The sequence below is a fragment of the Sturnira hondurensis genome, unplaced genomic scaffold (genome assembly GCF_014824575.4).
Source record: "Sturnira hondurensis isolate 20B ecotype Veracruz unplaced genomic scaffold, ASM1482457v3 Scaffold0000256, whole genome shotgun sequence".
Lineage (NCBI taxonomy): Eukaryota > Metazoa > Chordata > Mammalia > Chiroptera > Phyllostomidae > Sturnira > Sturnira hondurensis.
The window spans coordinates 250,304-277,570 of NW_028072887.1; the positions used below are offsets into that span (position 1 = coordinate 250,304).

Below are 27,267 nucleotides of genomic sequence, written 5' to 3' on the forward strand. Positions count from 1 at the left end.
TTACTTTGATTTTCCTACTTGGACCTAGAAAAAGGCTAATTTCAGTAGTAGAAACATGGAGTCACTAGTTGAAGAGAAACATCTGACTGAAGGTTTATGAAATCCAAACACGTTTTTCCTCTTTCCCCTATTTTGTCTCTTCTGCTCATGTCTGCCTCTGTCTGTTTCTCCGTCTCACCCTACAGATGGGAAGTTAGAACTCAAATGATGAGCCTAATTGGGTTAGGGGCAACAACGGAATGATTTCCTGACAGCCCATCCTTTATTTGAGGGCACAACCCAAGCTCCATATACCAGACCTCATTGTGAAATACAGATGCCAGTGACCATGGTAAATCTACTAATAGGACTTGCTTCCCATTATTAGCACCATCTGAGTCTGTTAAAAATCTTAACTAAGAGTTTAATTTCTCAACAGAGGGCTTTAAATTAATTAGGGGTTTACATGCTAACAAAGACCTTGATACATCCATAAATCAATCCAGCATAGGAGTTCTACACAGGGAGGATGCCTATTCAGTGAAGACCTCAAATCCAGCATCCCTGTCGGGCTCCCAACAAAAGGGTGCAGGTGTGGAATAGGCTCCTATGACAAGGAAGCCCCAATAATTATTTTGCATCACTTAAACCACAGCAGGTAACGTGGCAAATCAAAGTCCCAGATGCTCAGCAAGTGAAACCCATGTTACCATGAAAAGCCACAACATATCACTTTAACCTCTATAAATGAATTGCCATAACACTGTGATTTATTTTATACCAAGTCCAAGAATTAAAAGGACATTGATCAAAACGATCTCCTTTTTTCCCCTTTCGTTATAAATAAAAAGTAACAGATAGAACCACTTTCTTTTTTTTAAATGCACCAAACATCATTTTAAGAACCTTCACAATTGCTAGAGCATTTTATTAAATACACTTGCTTTAAGATTCACACTTGTGTTGTGTTCTTGGGATAGGATGTCACTCATATTCCTTTAAACACAAAATTTATATATTTTTATATAACTTTAAAATTGCCTAACAATCATTTCTAACCTTAAACATTTCCATGTGATAGTACTTTTGTCTCTTTTGTATTCTTTAATTAGAAAACACCTGGTAAAAGGAAGATAACCATGGATTCACTTTTAAATAATTTTGTATTTCATTTGTCTTAATATCTACATCAATATGAAAATCATGAGTGTATGTACATGAAAAAAAATTTAAAAACCTACTTAAAAATCTAGTTTAAATGTGGACTTACAGTCTCCATGCAACAGAATGTTCTTTGTCCAGTCTGTTCAGCCCCTCTCCCTTTCTCCAACCACAGGGCTCTAACCTACATGCTGGAAGCAAATGCATTTAATCCTATATAAGTAATATTCTCTCATTAATTCCCCTTTAAGCTGAAAACTTTGTTATAATATCCAACACCCAACCCCAAGGTGTTAAGAGACCAGTATTTACAAAATATGAAACTAAAAAGTCTCCATATAAATATGACATCTCAAAAGTTATTCTGGGTTTAAGCTAAACCATCCAGGTTGCACATGATTTCAGTTTGGAAATAATGGAGTCAGTACTGCTGGAAGCATTTTCATGACACAGGAGGCGTCTTCTGCTAGATACATGCTACAACTCTGAGCATGTTCCCCACCTATCCACGATCATGGCATTTGGTTAGGCTAATAATGATTCAGGCCCTGCAGAGTTCACTGCAATGGGAAGCAAAGAAAGAAAAATAAAAAAAAAAATAAAAAGAAAGGAAGGAACACTAAATCATCCACTATGTGCCAAAGACTGTCCCCATTTAATCATGGTCTCTACTCTGTCCCCATCCCTGCCACACTCCCTACACTACAAAGAGGAATGAGAGGAAGCAGGGATCCAGAATGCACTTCTCAAGACTGTGCAGCCTCCCCCTGTCTCACTTTTCCCCCTTCAACCATGCTGATGTTCTCAGAATGTAATCATCCACTGTGCCAGCCATTTAAAACACACACACACACGCACACACACACATAACTCTCTTGGTTCCCATACCTCCCTCCAGCTGTCACCTCAATATTTGGCTGCTTTCATACTACAAGTTTATGAAAGAGTGGTCTATATTTGAGCTTTCCACTTCCATTCTTTGTCATTTATAGTATAGATTTCCATGCCTGTGAGGTTATGATGAGGTACCCCAAAACACCCATAAGGGGGTGTCAGAGAAGGCCAGATAGAGAGCCAGGACCTTGCCAGGTAGTAATGAGCTCCGTGATACCCAAAATGTAAGTGGACCAGCTGGAAGGTCTCGACTTCCCACCTCTACCCAGTATTAATCAGCCCTCCCTCAGCCAACCACTCCCTGACGGCATAAGGATAGATGCAGAGGGCAAGAGAATAGAATCGAAAGTCCAACGACAAACCTTCTCATTCATATCAACAGATTTCAACGAGAGTGCTGAGACAATTCAATGGGGCAAAGGGCACTCTTTTCAATAAATGGTGCTAGGACAACTGGATAGACACATGCAAAAGAATGAAACTGGACACCTTCTTCAAACACACAAACAAAAACTCAGATTGTAACATAGACCTAAAAGTAAGCACTAGAACAAGAAAACTCCTAGAGGAAAATCTTTGTGACCTTGGGTGAGGCAAAGCTTTCTTCAGTATGACACCAAAGGACATGAAAAGAGAGAAACAAGTAATTTGGAATACTTCAAAATTTAAAAAAAAAATGTGTATTAAACGGCAACTTAAGAAAGTAAAATAAGAAAACCTGAACAATGGGATAAAGAATTTGCAAACAATATATCTGATAACAAACTGCTATGTCCACAAAAGGAATTTTAGAAAGATTTCATAGTTGTCTTATTCATAATAGATCAAATTGGAAACAACCTAACAATTTGCCAAAAGGAAACTAGATGAACAGATTGTGATAGATTCATAAAATAAATTATTTGGCTACAAAAAACCCCACAATACATGATGAATCTCAAAAACTTTATGTTAGGAAATAAACCAAATGCACAAAAAATCTTATACTATATTATATATTATACACACACATTTATATAAAAATTCAAGAACAAGCAAATCTAATATGTGAATTATATAAGGTGTATCAATGGTTGCTATGCATGGGTGGAAATGTGTGACTAAGAAGTGTTAAGAAGGAACTTCCTGTGGTAATAAAAAGTCAATACACCTACCTAAACTTATCAAATTGGGTAATTAAGATATATGTATTTAACTGCATGTCCATTTTACTTCCACATTTTAAAGTACAAGAAGGCAAAGTGCCTTGCAGATGACGTTCTACTCCTCCCATTCCCTTCTCAACCACAAAACACAGACACGTACAAAGCCGTGTCAGACACTGGAGAGACTCTTTGTGCTTTAAGTAGTCTTTAAAATGCCTGCTTTGTTAGAAGTGGAACCAATTCTGCACAGTTTCCAAGATTCCTGGTAGAATACCATCCAATATCTGACTCAGAATAAAAGGAAGATATTTAACCTAAATCCTACTGTCAGTCAGTCCCAGGGTTCGCAGACGTTAACTGGTGTGAGGAGTGTACTCTCATCAGGAATATCATTTCTACGTGGAAGAATCCTAAAGCAAACTAAGAGGCTGTAGACTGATCCAACTTTTCAAACATAGTTTAAGATCAAACTTGGGTATATAATTCACAGCACTATTCTGAGGATGTCTCTGAAAACTCAGAATTTTATGTCTTTATACCTGTTATATCTCTTATAATTTAAAAGCTGGTGTGGCTCAGTTGGTTGGAGCATTGTCCTATAAGCTGAAAGATTTTATAGGACAATGGGTGGGTTTGTGGGTTTGATTCCTGGTCAGGGCACATGGCTGGGTTTCAGGTTCGGTCCCTGATTGGGGTACATGCCAGAGGCAACTAATCAATGTCTCTCTCTCCCTTTCCTCTCTTTCTCCCTCTCTCTTCCTTCCTTTCTCTCTGAAATCAGCAAATATATCCCCTAGTGAGGATTAAAAATAATAGTAAATAAATAAAATAAAAACAGAGTGTGTAATTTATTAAGAGTTTATGTAACCTTCCGCTCAGCAGAAGTAACGGTTTTTTACCGTGTCTAATCTCCATCCTTTCCCTTCAGTTCATGGCCCTGGTATCCTACTGAGACATGCCTTCACTATGTCTGAATCACAGAAATAACAGACTGGCTAATATATTCCTCTGGGTGATCTAATAGTTTCTTCTAATTTCCCCTATTTTCCCTTCTGATGGTGTTATAGTTTTATTTTTTTTAGTTCAACATTTTTATTTAAATTCACTTGAGATTTTTAAGGTGAAATATCTTTAAAATTCAGAAAATATTTAGAAATATCAGCTATCACTTAACTCCACCCAGATTTAACAGACTTTTAAGACATTTTATGATATTTGCTTCATTAAAAAATAAAATAAATAAATAAATAAATAAAATTAAGCCATTACCCCTCCCCAGAAGTGTCCATTGCCCTAAATTTGGTGTGCATTTTTCCTATACATAGTTTAAGAACAAAGAAAACAAATATGAAACATTTTATATATTGAAAGAAAGTGTTCCCAAAGACTTGAGTTAACAGAAAAATAAAGCATGCAAAATTGACAACAATGGTGAAATGACATGTCCAAGGTCATACAAGTAACAACTGGTAGAGCTGGACTTTGAATCCAGGCCTGCTTCATTCTCAGGCTCAGCTTTCTTCCTCCCACACATGTGTCAACTAGCCATTAAAACGGAATCTCTCTACATGCATTATGGGGCCCTGGACTGGATCTAAGATCAGCAAAAGGAGCATTATTAGAAAACCTGGTGAAATTCTAATAAAATCTGGAGTTTAGTGAATAGTAACACACCAAAGTTAATAATCTCTGAGTTTTGATAATTATACCATAAATATGTTAAGATGTTAACACTACAAAACTGGTTAAAGGGTATGCAGGTGTTCAATTTTACTGGAAGCCTGAAGTTATTCCAAAGTAAAGAGTATGTTAAAAATAAAACAAATATCCCCAAAAAGGTGCCTTAGGTGCTATTCTTAAAACTTATAAGTAAAGAGATTTACTACATAAAGTCAAATGTTACTAAGGGCATACTTTGTATTAAAGGCTTTGGTTATAACAGGTTCATTGTTTACAAGGTTCAGTGGTTTTAAAAATAAGTATCTGCCTCCATTATGCAGCTTTTCTGAAAATATTTCTTGAATAACTTTTTATGTACCATTTTTTCATGTAGATAAAAATAGAGAATACTATAAATATTAGTCTTTTAAAACATAAGGCGGCATGGTTGTGATGAACTCCTTTCCATTTCTGCTACAGACATGACAAAAGTTCTGGACTTGTAACATCAAGAATTAAACTTAGAGGATTGTAATAGAACTGCCCGATTTTCGGAGCTATTGGGTGAAAGAATCAGGACTTCAGAAATAAATGAATCCTGCAATTGGAAAAGCTGAAGCATATAGTTAAGTAGAAAACTCAGGGTGGTGGTTGACTAGGTAATGAAAGAGAAAAAAATATTGAAAAAGAAGGGGAAAAAACAAAATAAAGGATGTTAATGAAAATCAGGGCTTATGGTGTCTCCAAGGAATTGAAATGTGATAATCACAGAATGGGAGAAACAATGAATAGCAGTATATCAGGTCATATCACTGCCTCATTCAAAGCCTTCCAATGGCTCCAGCCACTCAGCCCATGAGCCAGAGGTCCCTGGGGCCCTTGATGATTTACTTCCTCTCTTCCTCCCTCACTTCTCCAACTTTTTCTTCCACCCTGCAAGCCCTGCCTCTCTGCCCTCTAGTCATCCTGTCTCCATTGTTTCTCATGCACTCAGGCCTTTGCACTTGCAAATCTCTGCCTGAAAGGCTCCTCCTCCAGAAACCACCATGGTGCACCCCTTCACCCCCTTCAGTTTTTGCTCAAATACTAACTTTTCAGTGATGTTATCCTATAAACTCCCCATTTTAAATACTGATCCCCTAGAACTCCCAATCTCCCCACCTTGATCTTATTTTCTGATAGCTGCTTCCATCCTCTAACACTCTTCATTACAGTCAATGTCTGTCTGTTTCCTCAAGCAGTAGGACGTAGGTGCTCAGATTTCTGTGGGTTTTTTTCCTCTGATGTTTCCCCAGTGCCTACAATGGTACTGGGCACACAGTGGGTGCTCAACAAATATCTGTTAAATCAATGAATGCATACATGTTATTTTTTTCCTTACCATCATTATAGTAAGTGTAATAAAACATTGGAAACTTTTCCAACATTACTTTTTTGAGCACCAAGAGTCATCTTTCTGACTGTCTGTTTTCTGGGTATTTTCTGCACTGAACAGTTACTTCAATAATGTTTTAAAAAGAGGGTTTTGTTTTGCAAATACAAGAGAGTTATCTGTCTGTGATGATTTCTTCTCAGGCCCATTCATTGTCAGAGTAAGAAAGATACATTCTTTAGAGGCTTGTTTTTATTATGAGCTTAAATAACATTCAGTTTTTACCAGAAAGAGCTCCTCATCATAAAAACTTGATATGAGCCAAGGTTCACTAGCAGGATACACTAAGCTAATGGAATTATGTAATTCCAACCTCCTCATTTAAAAATAAAGAAACTGAGCCCTGGCTGGTGTGGCTCAGTGAACTAAGTTCTGGACTGTGAACCAAAGGGTCACTGGTTCAATTCCTAGTCAGGGCACATGCCTGGGTTGCAGGCCAGGTACCCAGTAGGGGGCACATGAGGGGTAACCACACATTGATGTATCTCTCCTTCTCTCCATCCATTCCCCTCTCTCTGAAAATCACTAAATAGAATCTTTAAAAAAATAAAAAGTAAAACAAAGAAACTGAGACCTAGAAAAGTTGTTATTTCCACATAGTCAGTTACTTCCGAACATAGCTGACAAAAAAGTGTAGGCCTAAAGAAAAGACTGAAACACTGAGAAATGGCCTAGCCCTAAACATTTTCAATGCAGTGAAATTTCTGATTGAAAGTTTTTAGTTCACCATTTGACTAAATCTTCATTTTCTCCAACTTATTTCCAATTCATTGCTTGAAAATGAGTGTGAGCAGTTGCTTTGTATTATTTGAACATTCAAGGTTCTCTTTACATTAGGATCACTAACAGAGGAAACAATGTGATCATCTAAGAATTTTTGCATGCTCAAGGGCCACTGCACCATCCAGGACTCACACAGCATTCAGTCTCCTCCTCCAGCCCTTTGCTTTCCCTGTTCAGAGAAGTATGCAGCCAGCATACTTCTTACTCTTTTAGAACACTTCTAAATACTTACTCTCTTAAAATACTTCTTACTCTTTTCAGTGGCTAGATTATCTTAACTCTCAAAAAAAATCCTTCACAATCTAAAAATGCATCACTTTTCTTTCTCACAAAGCTCATTCTTTTGCTGAAAAATTGCACAGGTGCCATTGTTTTGTCATGAGTGGTGACAAAATCTGGCATGATATTTTTTTCCAGAAGTAGCAACAGCAGCAGTTAATGCACAATGTTCATTCCCCGGGTCCCCAGACAGTCATCTCTGATGTTACAGTAACAACCAGGCAGGCACTTTGGCAAACAGAGGCTATGAAATGAAGTTGAAATGAACCAAAACTACCATATTGATTTTGAGTACAATGGAAAACACAGGTTTCTAAATGGCACACACTGAAGAGGGCAGGGAGAGATGCACTGCAGAGAGGAAGGGCAGCAAATGGATTAAGGCAATTACAGTAGCAGACATTTTAGCGTTCTTTTACATTGTTTGTTTGTTTGTTTCAGTTTAAAGAACTCAGAAGCTTGACTTATGCTGAACTGTCCTTATCTGAACATCTAAGATTGCTCACTTATGGATATCGTGCTCACTGCTTGAAGCCTGGGCATCGGTAGACCCTAATAAAATAAAGTCTACTACCCTTTGAACATTTGAACATCCTCTTCAAAGCCCAAACAGTTGTTTTTCTTAACCAATTCTTCTCTCTTCTCTCTCTCTCTCTGCAAATAGCAGAGCTGTGTAACACTACATTATAAACACACTATTTACAGCTACAGGACTCAGTCTGCTGCAAGCAAATATTTTCCTTGTTTATCCTTAATGAGAAAAATGCCTCTCAAGTCAGACACCTGTGGAAGGGAGCTCCAGAACCAGGACAGATCAGCAAGGACTTACCATGGCCCCCTCACTTCTTCTTTGGGCAACTTCTCGCTGCAGCCGGGCCACAGCCAGCTTCTCCCTGGAGAAACAAAAGAGCATAATTACTGGGCCGCTCTTCTCAAGGCTGAGGGCACAAGCATGGCTCGGAAACATTCTTGTGAGGTCTCCGGAGGAACTCCTTCCTTGGTTTAGCTCACTTCCTCCGCTAAACTTTCTATAAATATTTAAACTGAATGGTCTTCATGCATTGTTTTCATTGAGTGTCATGAAAGGGAACTTTTTTTGCCTTGGATTTTAAAATAGCCAAATAAATGTTGAATGTTGAATGAAAGCTTACTTTAAATCCATTAATGTATATCATTTGTAAAAGAATTGTCGGTGTCCTTTCTGTATCAACTTTGCTTATATATATTTTAATTATTTTTATTTCTTCGTTGATCTATGTTGATACTGAATTTTGAAAAGCAAAGGAAACATAAGCAAAGGAAACATAAGTGTATCATTCTTGAAATGATATGAGAAAATCATTTGCAGGCTTGCTATGCAACAGCAGTGTGTTTGCTGCACTGGGACTTCCACCTGATCCTATATGAGTCCGACAGTAATGGGTTGTATTGTCCCCATTTTACAGATATAAAAGTAGGGGCTCAAGAAGGCTAAGCAACAAGTCAAGCCCCCGGCTGGTATGTAGCATATCATGATCAAAATTAGGTTTGCCTTACTTCAAAGACTAAAAATTTTATATATCATTTTTCAGGGACTAGGAAAAATCTGCATGTCATTTGTGAGGATCTAGGAAATATGTAGAATTAAAAATCATATTATTTATTTTTAATATTCTTTATTTTACAATGGAGTTTATTTGGTATCTCTTACCATTGGAATTCTGATTTCACTTCAAAAAAGGTACTATTCACCAAGATTTTAAGAATATTTTTTAAACTGATAGATATCTGCATCTTAGACAGCTTTTCAATTATTCTTTGAATGGTTGGTAGGTGAAGTAAGGGTAAGTAAACTCTTCTAGCAATCCTCAAACCTTAGTTTTAGCAAGGGTTTTCTCTGAAACGTTTCTACTGCTAAGAAGATGTAAAACCATTAAAAAGATATTTCTTTCCTCAACCTTCTCTCTACACAGGATCAGCTCTCTGCAAACAGCAAGGAAGCAAATCAGTTCCCCGACAGTGAGGGGGTCTCTCCCCTCTCCTGCACGGGCTTCTGGAATGCTTATGACTGCCAAAAAGGCATGTGCTTGCTCCATTCTGGTCCAGATGGCAGTGTTGGCAAATGCATTACTTGCATTCTCCCTCAACCACATCGAAACTACAACTAAACTACAGAAAAACTGTCATTCAGAACTGCCTGAAATCTAGCTGAACAGAAGTCCTCTAACTAAGGGTATGAAGAAGAAACCACACAGAGACTAAGAGGAGGGATGGAGATGCAAAATGTGCTGGTCCCACACCCATGCACAGTGATTAGAAATTAGGAGGGATACCTCAGCTACAGAGGTTCTCTCGTGAGGATCAAGGGAACCCAGCTCCACCTCAGAACTCCCAGCCCAGGGTTCCTATGCTGGGAAGAGAAGTCTCCACAACTTCTGGCTGTAAAACCCAGTGGGAAGTGTAGCTGAGAGAGACAGAGGGCTGCCGCATTCCCAGGCGTTCCTCTTAAAGGGCCTGTGCACGAATGGACATACTCACTCATTCCCTCTGAGCTCCAGAACTGGGGCAGCAGCTCTAAAAGGGACCAGAGTCATACGGAGAAGAACTTAATTGTCTGGCATCAGGGCCAGGGCTGGAGGGGCAGCTTTCTCCTAGACAGAAGTGGTAGCACAGGCTACTGTTCCTTTGCTGAGCCCTCCCTACTGACAGAGGTGCCATATTTGAGTCCCCATCTACCTGGCTACCACTGTTTGCCCCACCATGGTGACTCCCTGAGGCCCTGCCCCACCCAGCTTGCAGGCCTACCTAAGCTGTTTCCAGTGGCTTTGTATACCAACAGCCTGTGTTGGCTCATACTTCAGACTTTCCTAAAATCTCTCAAGCAAGCAGCATCTGGCCTCAGCATGCCTTGTACCCCTTACTAAGTGGCTCCAGGCCCAGCACTAGTGGTAGCCAGTCTTGGTTCACAGCTTGGCCTCTCCTGGGCACCTCCAAGCCCAGCACAAGTAGCAGTCATCTGCAAATTGCTTCATAGTTCATGCTGGGTGGCCCTGGGTAGAATAGGGGTGGCGGCAGACCTTGGTGTACACCTCCCAGGAAGCCCCAGAGCCACATCCACAAGTGTCACCCAAAGGGGAACACGCAGAGGAAACCAGAGCCCTGCTGAAGTCAGTCCTGTTCTATGGGTGGGCCCTGGTGCAGCTGGTTCTCCACAGTGGCCATAGCCAGCCTTTGCAGCCAGTCAACACAGGGGTAAATCCCTCCCAATGACATGCCAAATTATTCTATAAATTCTTTCTCGCCAGGATGTGTACCTTCACCCAACTAAATAAAGAGAAAGACATGAACAGCAAGAAACAAAAAAATCCTATATAGAAGAGGAGGAAACATTTTTTTTTAAATGACCCAGGACAAACAGCTATGCAGGAATCTGGAGAACAGCCAGTCCTGTTTTCAGCAAGAGGATGGAGAGTCTCCAGTGGATGACTCCCAGAAAAAACAAACTGGATCAAAACTAAATTAATCTACATGTTTATAAATATTGAGAAGACTTTTAGAGCTTTAGGGGAAAAGTCTATTAAGAACCAGGGATTGGAATATGAAAACCTAAGTCAATGGCAATTATTAACTCTTGAAAGAGTGAAGTTACTCCAGAACGCAATTTTAGAATTCTACTAGACTCAGTTCTGAATACTATTTACTTCAGTTTACTATTTACTCAGTTATGAACATGATAATAATTTTATTATCATAATTAATTTAACTAATTAATTTTTAATTATGAAAAATTAGGGAGCAGGGGAAATACAGAGAGACAGGTGAGGTAGGGGCACTAAATCTTTATCTTCTGTAACAGGGAGACAACTCATAATGTCTAAAACTCATAAATCCAAGAATAAAAGTACAAGTATGTTTTGTAGATACAAGGATGAAAAATCCATAACATAGAGCAAAAAAAAAAAATGAAATGTGGTTTGCAGGGCAAAGATATGGGGGTAGGGAGGAAGGGGTGAACATCTTATAAATTTTATCACTAAACTTGCTTTCCAAACTATGTACATGTGTTATTTTTATTAAATTTTTTTCAAAAATGTGCATTTTGAAACTGGTTGAATCCTTTCCTTTTATTTTTACTAAAAACACTATGATGATACACTGAGAGAGAGAGACAGATAAAGATGAGAGGCAGGAGAGAGACCTCAACAAGTATTTACAAACTGAAAACTCAGCACCGAGTGAGTCACCATCATGGTACCAAAAAGAAGAACCTAATTAAAAGCTTTGGTAGATGGAAGAAAAATAAGGACTAAGTAGAAGCACCAGGGAGTCTTCAGATAAATATCTTAAAGTATATACTGTAAACAGTTTAATACTTACAGTGATATTTTAAATTTAAGATTTTTGATTTTTCTACATTTTTTCATCAAAATACAAAATACACATAGAAATGAGGAAATCATAAGTTCACAGCCTGACGAGTGATCATACAGTGAACATGACCTGGCCGCCACCTAAGTACATAACCAGAGCAGTACTGGAACCCCAGAAGCTACTACGATGCTGATGATCATAATTAAGTTACTGTAACGATGCCCAAACTCATCTGCCCCATGGATTCCTTTGTACAGTGAATACAGACACATTTAACTTCTAGTCTAAACTAAATTATGCAGACTTGTATTTTTCCTCAATCATTTAATTGGTATATGTTTTCCTCTAAACAAGCCCATAAATTCCTCCTCAGCCATAGCAGTGGCGGCGGAAACAATGCTGATTGACCTATTTTTGCACATGGTCAGCTGTGGTGTAGTTAATACCTCACTGTAAAAACTGCTGTTTCAATGTTGAGGCCATAGTCAGTTCATCTCTATAATACCTACTAAGGGCCATTCAGTAGGAACAAAATAAATGTCTGTGATTTGCTGAATGAGGAATCAGTTGCCCAATCCAATACGAACTGCCTAGTGTAACAGAATTTCAGTAACACTATAGTTCTTCACTGACATGTTACACTGCACATACACTCACACACAGATGACCCCCATAGGTCACCTTCTGGTTCTGGTGGCCACAAAAGCTCATTTATATACATTTAAAGTCATGAAAAGCAAAGCTCCCACTGGCTACCATATAAATAGTGACTAAGCTTCAACCAAGTGAATTTCTATATAAGAATGTTGAATGAGGGGACAGTCGAATAGTCATTGTCAAATATTTGAGTCAGAGGATCCCTCTGCACCCCAAAAAGTTACTGAGGTCCCAAAAGAGTGTAAGTTCACATAGGTTATATCTATTGACATTTATCACATGTAAATGAAAGCAGATAGCTTTAAAATATGTATTTATTAATTCATTAAAAATAAGAATAAACCCATGTTAACACAAATAAAACATTTAAATGAAAAATTAGCCTATATTCCAAAAACAAAAACAAAATCATGAGAGATACTTCTTTAAAATTTTGTAAATATTTCTAACATCTGGCTTAAAAGAAGACAGTTGGATTCACCTATCTGCTTCTGCATCCAACCTGTTGAGATAGCACATCATGTAGTTTGTAGAAAACACTGTTGTACTCTCAAGTGAGAAAGTGAATAAAAAAGGGAAATAACACCTTAATGTTATTACAAAAATAGTTTTGACACAGTGGATTCCTTGAAAGTGTCCCAGGGACACCCAGGATTGCTGGACGACACTTTGAGAACTCTGCCCAGAAGATACAGAACTAGAAATGAAGGAATGTTCTGGAAATTTTCCTGGAATCATCACTCCTGATGGCTGAATCTCCGGAGAAAGATTTAATATATATGCTAACAGCGTGTTAATTTTTTACAAGAGCAGTTAAGCGTAACAAAGACCTTTCTAGAAACAGCAAGAGTCTAATGTTAGCACTATCATCCTTCTACATCACAGGTCCTAATGTAGTTTGAAGATTAGAAACATCACTATTGGATCCTCAATGACAATTGCCTTTATAACACTATTAGGGATCATCACATGGTCCAGGTGCTTGTCAGTTCACATTCAGTTCAAAAAAACTTCAATGGTTTTAGCCAATACATGGTTTTTAAGAAAATATTACTAAACCATGAAATTTTGTGAAGTGCCCACACGTCATATTTTTGTGACATTCAATAAAGTGTGAATGAATGCACCAACATAAAAGGATCCTCTCTAAAGTAGCAGCATATTAGCCATTTGGTTTGGAGAAAGAGAGAATAAAATATGGAGAAACTAGAAACATCAACTGTAGTTTTGACCTGACCTACCACCACGTAAACAGAGCTGTGCCCAACTTCAAACAGCCGGGTGGAAATGTGGGATGTAAGCACAGAAAATCTCAGAGCAGTCTGGTCACAGAAAAGACACCCCAACCCCAGCTCTGCAACCCACTCCTCCTCACCAAGAAGGTGGAAACTTCCTTAAGTCCAGTTAGTGGATTCAAACTAGTTAGGTGGTGAAGGAGGAAAAGTCGTAAGAATAGCAAATACAAGTGTTTCTTTGGGACCATGCTCCATCACTGTTTCAAATCAGTAATTCAGAAAACATAATGCATATAATGTCATGGAGCAAAGGCTTCCTGTGGTTTCCAGCAGTGCAGGGTCTTCTGTGGAGTGAGGGGCAAGAGCAGTGCCACTAAGTCCCACTACAGCAAGGGCACCCGTATCTTGAGCTACCTTATGTACTAGGCTTCTAAAATATTTCCTTTGAAAAGAGGGTTTCAAGGCTAAAAAAACAAACAAAATAGATTCTTTTTTGAGATTCAATACTTTCTATCTCCCAAAATTTTCAAGTCCTTGAAATTCCATGTGCATGCATTTTATGTCAGTAGTTTTTGTCAGTGGAATTGTATTTTTTTCCATGAAGGAACATTTTTTATTTTTTATTAAAATTAAGGAAGTGATAGAGTTGATAAAATTCTCAGGATTTCTAGATGTTGGCATGTGTGGGTCAAAAAAAAAAACATTTCTGGGCTCAAATGACCAACTTTGAGTATTAAAAATAAATGGGCCTTTTTGTTTTACAGTAATCTCATTTGCCTATGGTTTAGTAGTCCCTTAGCAAACTATATCTTCAAACCCCCATGGATCCAATCTATGTGTGAAACCAACTGGGACCAGCATCTTTTTCATGCAAATTCGGGGTCCTCAAAAACAGCTTTGTGTAAAAAATAAAGAATCCTAGACTCGCATGCAACCCAAGGAAAATTAAACACACTCACATACACATACACTCTTGCTCCTATTTGAAGACCTTAGCTCATCTGCTAGAAACTGACAACTGTGCTTTTGCAATGCATCACTGTTTTGTTTTGTTTGCAGCAAAGACGGTGGCTCATTATGAAGGGGATACTGACTTCATGACTGCAAAACAAATGCCTGAGGATACTATATTGAGAGCTGGGGAACCTTATGTACCAAATAGAAATAAAAGAAGGATATAAAGAATATACATACAGTGAAACAAAGGAGACCGTAATACTTATTTCTCTTTCAGTTAAAATCAAAGAGAAGTTTTCTTCCCAAGAAAAATAAAACAGAGCTACTTATTTAATTTATACCCAAATGGTAACTTAGTTCCAGGTTTCTAAAGTCCTTTAATAGAGACCCAAATAATCTCAACTAAAGATAACAGAAAACAAATTATTAATGCGAACCATGGATCTTTAGAACACCACCGATAGATCTGAAAGTTAAACCCATGGGAAAGATCATCCTCAATGAAGACAACAGGATGTTGGCATTTGTGAAATCCAGAAAAGACCTGAAATGTCTGCAGTTTAGAAAAATGTTCCCCAAGAGAAAGCAGCTTGCAAAGAGGAAATATATTCAGTTTGTGATGTGTGGAGACCTCAAACTTAAGGGCACTGCAGACCCATCTGTTGCGTAAGTGCGGAAAGCAGGCCTGTCTGGAGACAAATCTATGTTCTATTACCACTAAAGAAAGCCAGCACCCACCCTGAATGGGCGAGAATAAAACCACTGCGCAGCTCTGCTCTCCACCAGGCAGATGGTCTGCCCCCAGAGGGATGCCCTGAGGAAGAGCAGCACAAGCACTCAGGGTGTGAAGAATTGTTTCTGTGCTTTCTAAGGTGCATTGCCCCAGACTATACACAAATAGAGTAATTGGAATGGCGTGGTTCTAAAGGCACATCAAGCAAGCTGTCCATATAACAAATACTCTGTGGGTCTTGGTGAAACTGCCAACTAATTTGTGCAACTTCTACTTCACTTTTCTAGGAAAATAAAGTATAACATGCTCATATACATATTTCAAAAATGTCCTTGACCACTTATGAACTCAAAGTCAGTTTCCTTTACTGTAATAAATATATTGTGGTATTAGAGAATCCTATAATAACCCCCAAACTTTGACTTTGTGTTAGTTAGGTTAAGCTCCTACATTCTAAAATATTTAAACTCTGTTATTTTATGTATTACATATATAGTGTGTATATATATATGTAATACATATTTGAATTTATCCATAATATCCTGCTGTGTCTATATAATGCAATGATGATGAAAACTTTAGTTAATTCAGCAAATACTTAATGTGAGTTTACTCAAGGCCTGGCCCCGTTCTAGGAAATAAAGATAAATAAAACATTTTCAAACTCAAAGAGCTCGCAGTCTCATAGACGGAGAGCACGCCCATGCAAACCAATGTCGTGAGACGCAGCCAACACAACACAGTCTCTGGCCATGCAGAGCTGTATTAAAACTGGGTCTTAAAACGAATACTATATAGTAATCTTATTTAAAAAGTAACTTCCTTTAAATGGGAAGGCACATTCTGCTATTTCTAAGAAAGTTATTTTTTAAACTTCATACTTTTTAGCAAAACATCATATAGCAAAACAGGTCTGACCCCACAAATATTTTAATGGTAAAGAATCCCTACTGCATGTTTTGGTTGCATAAGCCCCTAAATTCTTTAAGTCTTTTGAATGTGATGGTGTTGGATTTTAGTCCAGGTATAACTTCTGCAACTTTTGGGTCATAATTTTGTCCAGGCAAGTTTTTTAAAGATACTCTACTGACTTCTTAAGCCCTTTCCAATGCAACACATCATACCACAATTAAAAAATATAGCAATGGCTAAGTATTGAATAGTTATTATGTAGAACACTATTTTAAATACTTTACCTGAAATAGTTAAACCTCAAACAATACCATGAGTAAAATATATATTATAGTCAATTCTGTGATATACAGACAAGAATGATTTTCAAACTTTTTAGATTCAGAACCTCTTTACACTCTGAAAAAAGCCACTGAAGATTCCAATATGCTTTTGTTTATATGTATATCCACTGGTGTTGGCTATATTCAACATTATAACTGAGACTTTAAAATATACCTTAATATATTTGAAGTCACAATAGTAATTCCATTACAGGTTAACATAATTAATATATAATTATGAAATATGTGCAATATAGATTCCCCGAAAATTAAAACAAAAATTAGTAGAAAGAGTGGCACAGTTTTATATGTTTGCAAATGTCTTTAATTTCTGGCTAACAATATCTGGACTCTCATATCTGCTTCTATATTTAGTACGTTGCAATGTGACATGTTGAACAGCTTCTGGCAAACCTCTGTATGCCCTGAAGAGAATGAGAGGGAAAAAAGCAAATAATGCCTTAGTATTCTAATAGAAGTAGTTTTGACCTATGTGTCTCAAAAAAATAAAAACCCAGCTCACAGAACCCCTGGTTCACTGTGTAAGCACTGTTGATGTACAGTGACACCTGCCCTTCACGGGGAAACCGAGGCTCAAGCAGGCTGGAAAGCCTGCCCATCATGCCACAGCTTTTAAGTTTAGATACAACCATATACAACTATATATGGGTTTTTTGGTCAAACTTGAAAAGTAGCAATAAGTATTTACTTAGGTAAAATCTCAATTGTTAGAACCTGTGCCTCTGTATTTACCGTCACCTGTTACCGGTACCTCTACTGTCAGAGAAGAAATCACAAATAACGCAAGAAACGACCAGGGTCTCCAAGGATGAAACACTTCGTGACCATTGTGATGCCCACCAGTAGGAAAACCACTGATATAACTTTTCACATTGAATTCCAAGTACTATGAACCTGCATTTCTGTTAGAGTAGAAAAAAATACTAATGAAACTCCCAATATAAACCTGTATTTGGGCACAGGCTTTGTTTGCATTAGCATGCTCCACATTTTTCTCCTACAAAGATCTCACTAAATGCCTCAGAGGAAATTAGATGGATGATTACTCTCACTTATACCTTGGGGCAGAGTTACACTCTAATATTCTGGGGAAAAGTTTCAATAAATCATCAGCCTTCCCCATTTCTGAGTGGGCCCCAAGAATCAGAGCATGGTGGTGACCTGGTGTGTGTGTGCAGAGAGCAGGTCTGCTGCCCCGGAGGCCGGGGACCATTCTCTGCACACACAGGCATCCCAGGGAGTGGCCCACCATGGAGGCAGGACAATGCCGAGTGCCAGGTGTGCCTGTCAAGTGGGCAGATGGGGAGACCAGTGGCAGCAGTCCCTGAGTAATGGCTAAATTAATTAGCCTTTCCAAAGCAGATTATTTAATTACTCATCCACTCAGATATTCAGGGTGAGAGGGTATTTTAGCAAAGGGGTATTTTGCCCCTTTAGAGCTACAACCCAGATGAAAGAAACTTCTTCATATTATTTTTCCAACACATGATATGAGTGTTGGCCCCAACATTATGAACACCAAAAGTTGCCATTTTATTACATATTTTAGGGAATGCATACAAGTCAGTAAGTTGAGAGTGCGTTCTAAATTGGTAACCTTTACATGATTTTGTGCAACAGTAACTAACTAAAAGGCAAGAGAACTCAGAAAGGCCAACATGCACACCCCACTGAACTTGGGAGGGAGTGGGAGTTGCATAACGTTGTGCTGTGCTGATTAACAAACTCCCTCCTCTCTCTCTCACACACACACAATTGGAGATTTTAAAAAGAATTTGGTACATTGGAACACAGAGATCACTAGAAAAAAACAAACACATACCCTAATTTTAGGTGCCTGCTGTTTTTTTTACATTTATTATTTATTTATTTACTTTAAATATTGTATTTTATTTATTTATCTTTAGAGGGGAAAGGAAGGAGAGAGGGAGAGAAATATCAACATATGGTTGCCTCTCATGCATCCCCTGCTGGGAACTGGCCCGCAACCCAGGCATGTGCCCTGACTGGGAATCGAACCGAGGGTGTTTGGTTTGAGGGCCTGCACTCAATCTACTGAGCTACACCAGCCAGGGCAGGTGCTTGCTTTTCTGAAAGTCTTTTATCCACAAGTTTGTCCTTATTGAGCTGTCTGAAGCTTTCTAATTTTGTTTTAATTTTCTACATCTCTAGAGTATTTCCTAAAAGTTCTCTAAATTTTATGCCCATGTAAGTATTCTACAATTGTATACTGAATGGTCTTCCATTCTCAACACTGGAGTCTCAGCTTGCAACCACACTGTTGTTTAGTGATTCACTGATTCAGACTCAAAGTCACTTGTGCCATCCACTACATCACAATGGCCTGCTTACCTACTTCTCTCTCCTTCTGAGCCCTAAGAGCCAGAGGGCTGTAAATTCATGGTCTGTGTGTATCCAAGAAGGATCATGCTTTAGGGCTAAAACAATGTTGAGGCAACATCACAAGCTGCCCTCACTTGTTTAGCCTCCGCAGTTAGTCCCATGCCACAGAGTTTAACAACATATGCCAATAAAACCACGGGAGCTACCTGCAATCCCTAGTACTACTGTCATACCTGTAGCATTCTGGACATTTCAGAGGTACATGCTAGTAAATAAACATACCAATGAAGAGGTGAACTTGTCTTTCTGGGTTTTCTCCTTGTCTCTCTTGGAACTGTTAGCTTTCCCTGAAATAACGCATGCTTGCCTCACAATGTCTCTAATAAATGCAGGCTCTCCTGACTCAGCTAACACTATACAGAATTAATGCCCATTTAAAAGAGGAGAAACCCCATTTCCTTCTCCTCCTCTCTTCATCTGAGGCACAATGAAACCCAGAAACTCTCATACCTAATATGTTTCTGAAACACATATTAGAACAAAAAACTCCTTAAACTTTAATGTAGAAATTTCTATTCCTAACTCTTGCAATAACTTCTTCCTTGAGTGTAAAGTCAGTTCAAGTACTTCAAAACAGATTTCCTTGAAATATACTTTTTATGAATAATTGAAGAACCACTTAATTTCTTAAACTGAATTTTCACTTCTGAAAAAAATGGAGATTTCTGAATGATTTTCCTTATATTCCACATTTTCTAAGAAGCTTTTTTCATGCATTACCCCCATATGTATTTCCTTAATATTAAAATCCCACTAAAAAGGCACATCTAGGTCTATCTTATTTCTGGCAGTTAAGAAAAGTTTGGAAAACAACAAAATTTTATTCCTAATATTTTATTTTATTCCACTGGTTCTGATAGCAATCAAAAGTAGTAGGCTGTGTGTAGTTTCATATGGAAAGGGGGTTCTCAGGAAAACACACAGGAATCACCTTCTAAGGAGCATCACATACCTGTGGACGCGTGTGACCACAGCCCTTATGCGACAATTAATTTAGTGTCATGGCTTTCAGTTATCAGTGGCCTTGAAATCTCATTCTGCCTCTATTTTCATGCACATCCCAAGACAGTCTCTTCGAGTTGATTTAAGTCATCTGTCTAGGCTCAGAAAAATAAAGCTTATGAGTTCCTAAAAGAAGAAGTTAAAAGTGGACTGTAATACAACAGAGTTTGTCTTACAAAAGCTCCTTCCTTCATTTGTAGAATAAGCCACACACACAAGGTAAATTCTGCTCAGCAAAACGGTGGCTTTTAGGATAGACTGGCAATGCTACTGACTCATTCCACAAATGTTCAGCCTACAATGTTTAGGAGCACTTTGCTAGGTTCTGTGGAAGACACAATGATGACTAAGGCTTAATCTCTGTAGCCACAGAGCATTCTTTCTCAGAGAACAGATAAGTGTGTCTAGACCCAGTATATTTGGTTGAATTGTGCAGCCCTGCTATTCATGTTGAAGTCCTAACCCCCAAAACCTCAGAATGTGACCTTATTTGGATAAAGGGTCCTTACATAGGTTATGGAGTTAAAATGAGGTAATTAGAATGGGTCCTAATCCATTAGGACTAGACTCCTTAAAAAAGGCGGGGGGGGGGCAAATTTGAGGATTCTCACAAAGGGAGAGCACCATGTGACAATGAAGGTAGGGAACAAGGTGATGCTTCCATAAGCCAAGGGCACTGAAGACTGGCAGCAAACAATGACAAGCTACGTAAGTGGCATGGAACAGGCACACACACTCAGAGTCCTCCGAAGGAAGCGGCCTTGTCAACCCCTTCATCTTAGACTTCTAGCCTCCAGACTGTGAGGGGACAAATTTCTGTTCTTCAAGACACTCATATCATGGTACTTTGTTACAGCAACCCTAGGAAAGTAACACATTCAGATATGCTTATATTTTAATATAAAGTCCATCAACTATATATGTTTGGATGTAATCCATCTCTATATAAAAGTATACACATACCTAGGTAACATATAATGAGTGCCCTAAGCAGAGTGTAATATATTTTCAGCAGAAAGAGTGTTTACTTCTCAAGGAAGTCTTTATAGAGGAAATTGCAGTCACATTTCACACAAGGTAAGACCCATAAAAAGTCAGAAGCCAAACATAGGAATTTATGACTGCAGAACTATAAACTATTTATTGCAAAGCTATTTTTTAATCTAAGGAACTCACATCTTTTACATTCACTTCTCAAGAAAGTTCAAGAAAACTGTATAATTCAATGGCACACTTCATATCTAAAACTCCACAGATACCATTGTCTTAGCAAGAAAGATACTTTTAGTACTTCCATATTCATCTTTATATTCTTTTTATGAAGTCTACTCTGATGGTAAGTGTAAGATAAGGTCCGACTTCATGCTCTGTTACAAGAATATTGACTTAGTTAGTTGGTATTCTAGAGTGGGGACAGTTTGCAAATACACTTGCTTTTGGCTGCCACCCTCATTATAGGAATGTGCACTGGTCACTTGCACAAGATAAGGAGTTTGGTGACTGTGGCCCTAGAACTGGCCCTAGAGACAGAACCCATAACTGGGCCCTCAATAACTCAGGTCTCTACCCAACTGAATGATTATCAGGTGCAATACATTTTCTGATTTTTATAAATCATTCAACTCATTACCTTCTCCTACAGCATTTGAAAAAAGAATTTTTGGTGTTTTGATCATTTGTCAATTCACTTTGATGAGTCCAATACCTATAAGAACCGAGCTCTTCTACTTTCCTCTTGGAATTGTTTTCACTATTGAGCTTTGTGACCTGATTAGATTATTTTCTAATCTTTCTTTTTAAAAAATATTTTTAAATTTATTTTTAGAGAGCTGGAAAAGGGAAGGAGCAAGAGAGGGAGAGGGAAGAGAAATATCAATGTGTGGTTAACTCTTGCACACCACCTACTGGGGACCTGGTCCACAACCCAGGCATGTGCCCTGACTGGGAATCGAACCAGCAGTTCTTTGGTTCACAGGCCTGTGCTCAATCCACTGAACTACACCAGCCAGGGCATATTTTCTAATCTTTCTATATGAATTGTAGAAGTTTGGTTTCTCTTGGTTGCAAGTAACTGAAAGAAACTCCAGCTAAAATAAGAAAGAGGAAGAATTTTATTAAACATCTTATGATATTTCGGGAGCAACTGAACCACCAAACCCGAGGAAGGACAGGAACTAGGACACCTCTGGGGCCACAGCAGCAAGAATTCATCTTCGTTTGCACTGAATGCTCCCATGATGCCCTGCCCCCAGACTGCAGAGTCCTGCTCCCATCAGTCTCACATTTAAAATTCAATGGAATAAGATTCTGACTGGCAGAGCTTAGGGTGAGGCACACACTCTGGCCTGATCAGCTCTGGCCTGGGGGTCAGGATCATGTAGCGTGGTCTTAGATATTCTCCTCTTTGTTGTGGGCTAGAGACTGTTCTCAGAGAAGTAAACAACTGTTATATCTGCTGTGTGGGCCGAACATTTGCATTTCATATACATTGCCCTTTCCTGGGAAAGTGCTTTTATAAATTTCCTGATTAACCTTTACTTGGACATGATATACAACCAGATCTTATTTCCAACTCAATAATTTTTGCATTCATTTCTATTGGACTAACTCAATTTGAGTTATTTCCTGTTAAAATACTTGGCTAGAATTGAGCCTGTATCTTGCTTTCTTCATATTTTCTTGACCCCTCCACTATCACTGTGACTTAAAAATTTATATTGAGCACATTCCTCTTTCTTTCTTCTAGAATACATAACTAGCTTGCAGTCAATATATTGCTTTCTGTATATTGCTTTATTGTTTCCACTGTCAGCATGACTTAATTTATACTGAACATATTCCTAGAAATATTGTCAACCATGAAACTTTGTATACATGCTCAGACAATCTGTATAATATTAGAACCAGAGAGTACACTATCAGGAGACACAAATAAATCAGGGAGTACCTTCCTCCTTTATTTCCTGCCAGTCAAAACATTACCAGCAAGACTACTCAAAAATACCAACAATAAGATTTCAAAAGACATGAGCATTTTAAAAGCAATGCCAATTTAGAAATTCTAGAGAATAAAAGAGAAACTCAAACTTCCATACATTCTTTGTAAACAATCTAATCATGGCCAGATATATGTAATATTTGATTAGCATCTGAGCTGCCCAGTAGCTGAGAACCCCACCAACAAAAAAGTCAGCAATGGAAAACTTTGAGGGGAAAAGGGAAAACACTGAGACGAAAACAGAGCCTAATATTTAAGAGATGACAAATCAATGAAAACCAATCTGTGAAATAATTTATATTATACCAGGTAAGACCCTCAGGGGAAAAAAGATATTTTCAGGTATATGGCCATCTAGAATACTCTCAACAGAGTAAAAGTGTTTTAGGAAACAGGAAAGAAACTAGTATGCAAACAACAGCAGATGTTTTTGAAGAACAATAACAGTACAATGACCGGGGAGAAAAATTAATTCTGTCCAAATGGGTTATTGTAAACTTTCTGTTTATATGTAAATAACAATTTATAATTATCAGGTTTTATTGACACAATGAAAGAGAAAAATAAAAATGCAAAGGCACCTTTCATATCTTAAAACAAGAGAAGAGAAAGGCAAGCAGTGAGTGGTTTTGAGATGATAATAAAGCCACTTTCTGAAAGATGGTAGTCACACAGCTCTCTCAGTAGCAGATGATGGTGGAAGTGGTAAGCAGTAGTCTTTGAACAAATACTAATTACATTTAAGACAAAAGGGAATAAGAGTAATAATAACAAAACTAAATACTCATATAGTGATTATACCCAACTACTTTACAGTTAGGCATTAACTCATTGATTCCTTACTCTAGTCATGAGGTGGGTACTATTATTATTCTCATTTAAAAAAATTTTTTTAAAGATTTTATTTGTTTATCTTTAGAGGGAAAGGGAACGAGAGAGAAGGAGAGAAATATCAATGTATGGTTGCCTCTTGTGCGTCCCCTGCTGGGAAATGGCCTGCAACCCAGGCATGTGCCTTGACTGGGAATCGAACTGCGATCCTGTAGTTCGCAGGCCCACGCTCAATCCACTGAGCTACACCAGACAGGGCTTATTATTCTCATTTTACAGATAAGGAAGATAAGGCACAGAGACATAACACTTCTTCCCCAAGTTCCCAGAATTAATAAGCAAAGATGTCAAGATTTGGGCACAGGAACTCTTGGCTCCGAAGTCCCCATTCTTAATCTTAATGCAACGTTATCCACATGATTCTAGCTGGAGTTGTAATTTTTACATTGCATGCAGGTGTTCAGAAATATGGACACTACAAATTCTGCAAGAATTTTTAAAGAAGCTCTCAAAACCCATTTAAATTCCCCTTGGGAGTCACATAGTTGAAGAGGCAGAATAGAGTAATGGTTAATAAAATAGACTCTGGAGCCAGACTTCATGGGTTCAGATCCCAGTTCTTCCAGTTACCAGCTGATTGACCTAGAGAAAGTCATTTACCTTCTGCGTTAGGATGTATCATTATTTACAAATATACACTGCCCCTTTTGTGGGTACATATTACTTCCCCACACAATTGATACCAGGTTTGGCACAGGACTTGCTTTGGCCAATGAAATGTGAATGGGAAAATATGTGTAACTTCTGGGAAGAAAACTGAAAAGTCAGGGCAAGATTTTCCATTTTCTTCTCTCACTATGACTATCAATGTTGTAGAAAAAGACTGGCCTGGGTCCCAGAGTGAGGATGACATGGAGCAGAGTAGCAGATACCTTGACATTTCATGGTGTAAGAAATACACCATTATTGCTATAACTCACTAGGACTCAAGGGCTGCTTGTTACTAAGACATAACTGCACCTCTTGACTCACACACTCTGTGTGACTCCATATCCTATCTGCTTCTAAGGGTCTTGCAGGAATTAAATGAGCTTTTGTGATATAAAACATATAGAATGGTGGCTGGCACAGGATAAGCTCTACAGTAATGTTTAGTTCTTAGGGTTATTTTTATCTATAAAGGATTCAAGTATTAGTAAACCAGATACTTATCTGAAAAAAAAATACAAGTAGAGAAAAGACTACTAAAGAAAATATTCCCAATACTAATCAAATTAAACGTTTTTCTGGTTCTCAGATCCTTTCAGCTCTATTCTAATGTTAAGCTGGTTGCCCTTTGGGCTTTTTGCAAACTTCTGTTCAGTGCTGCATTATCAACACAGTAATTTCATCCACTTGTTGACAATTCAGGGATTTAATATTGCTGACCCAAAGGCTCCAGACAGTTTTCCTTGCACAAAATGTAGTGAGTGAGTTATGTTCACCATGATGTTCTTTCTCCTCTATTCTGCTCAGCTATCTTTTTGGAAGCAGCGTTGAACATCAGCTTTCCACCTGTGGAACACAATTTTAGTGGGATAATTATAGCTGCTATCTCTTTGCTTCAGTGGGTGAAGAATTAGATCATTTTGGTAAGTTTCTTAGTTTCATGAGTTTTGATCAGCTTTAATTTGCTAACCTGCAAACTGTGATGGGAAAGCTCTTGCTAACTGATGTTCTGCACAACTTGTTTTGAGGAGACATGGCTGATGACCACTCCTAATGCTTAACAAGCAGATGTTGCAACTTCTTATGCTCAAGAGAAAGATACTGTGGGTTCCTTCTAATTCATTTGAGAAATCACAAGTTACTAAAGTGGGACCCCCAAGGTGATCTTTGACCACACTACCCTCATTTTAGAGATGAGGAAATGGAGGGTCAAAGAGGCTGAATAGCTCAATGACAAAATAAGTCAGTTGAAGAGCTAAACCCAATAGAACAGAGCCATTGTCCACAGGACCCAAACTAGTGCTATTTCCAAGGCTGATCACGTTTAAAAAAATGCTTGGGAACGTGAGTACACTCGGATAGTCTGAAAAACATATTCCATTCCCAGTCAACAAATTCATTCACTCCATGCGACTGAGCACCTTTCTGGGTTTTAATCTGACCTATTCGCAAGAGCCAAAGAGGTTACTGAGAAAGATACAAGACCAGAGCTCCATTTTACTTAATTCAAATACTAAGGCAGGTAGGTAGGAATGAGTCAGAACTGGAGCTTAGCTAAACTCAGACATGAAACAGAAACGAAGTTATTCATTATATTAAAAAGCTTCATTTGGCAGTTACTATATAAATAACTGGCTAGCTAATTTTTTTAAATAATAATGATTAGAATGGCTAACCACATCCAATAAAAAACTAAAACAAGTAACATACGGGCTCAGTCTTCAGAAAATAAAAATACTAAAGGTAGCTATTGCTGATTTTTACTGTTGTTAATGCAAATAAAACAAAAGCATTTGTAGCAGTTATTATTATAATCATTTCTAAATTTGCTTCTCTAAAAGAAATAATACTGGAGATAAATAAATTTCACACGAAAACAAATAGAATGTGTAAATTGCTAAGGGGTTTGTTCCCTTTCCTTTTATTCTAGCTATTTTTCCCAAGCTCAAAAGAAAGGCATTCCCTGAAGCTTTGTGTGGCTTCTAGCAAAATCATCTCTCTTCTACCTAAATAGGTAGAGAAAGAATGCGCTTTTTTAGTAGCTAATGATAAAAATGAGATTTGTAGCTGAAAACATTCCTGATCACAAAAGCTTTGTGTTTTTAATTTGCTCCTTGGCTAAGTTCTCATATCTAAAAGACAAAAGAGAAAACAAAACAAAGAAAAATGGATTCTGTGGGCACTCATATAAGAAAGGTACAATTGTTGAAAGTCACAATAAAAATAGATTGTCATAGATGGGGGATTCCATTAAAGCAGCACAATATATCTGCTTTGGAAAAGGGCTCAATCCATTTAAAAAAAAATTACTGATATACAAAGTCCAGAGCTGAAACACATTTGTAAGATCAAGGTCAAAATAACCAGCAGTGTCCTAGTTAGTCCAAAAGAAAAGCAAACCCAGCAACAAACAGAGTCTCTTGTACATGGAGAATGTCTCTAGTACAATACAATAAGACTCTTGTATGTGACACCTCGATAAATTAAAGAAACAGAAACCTTGTCACAAAGAGAAAAGGAAGAAAGGAAGGAAATTCACAAACAGTGCTCACAAAGGATGGATAAGAAAGTTTAAAAAAATATGCACATTGATTAAGGGCAAGCAAGAAAAACAAGATAGCTGCTCTAGCTAGCTAACCCCTACTGCACATGCCTATTGTATTGTTTCCTTTGGCACTGACTGCAAGAGAGCTTCATCCTATGTTTAATAATACCAGTATTTATAAAATGGAAGAAAAACATCCTGATAAGAATATACCTCAATAGGAAAAAGCCTCCTTCTATATAATCTGATTGTAGAGATGA

At 38.0% G+C, this 27,267-nt stretch overlaps 1 protein-coding gene across 1 annotated transcript in view; it reads right to left on the minus strand.

Moving 5' to 3' along the window:
- Nucleotides 1-27,267, minus strand: part of NCKAP5 (NCK associated protein 5) — a gene marked incomplete at its 3' end in the record, with an annotated part of 675,845 nt that overhangs the window by 220,902 nt on the left and 427,676 nt on the right. The window contains exon 4 of the mRNA XM_037029247.1: nucleotides 8,162-8,225. Within this exon, the coding sequence (XP_036885142.1) occupies nucleotides 8,162-8,225 (64 nt within the window). The remainder of the gene's footprint in view (nucleotides 1-8,161; nucleotides 8,226-27,267) is intronic.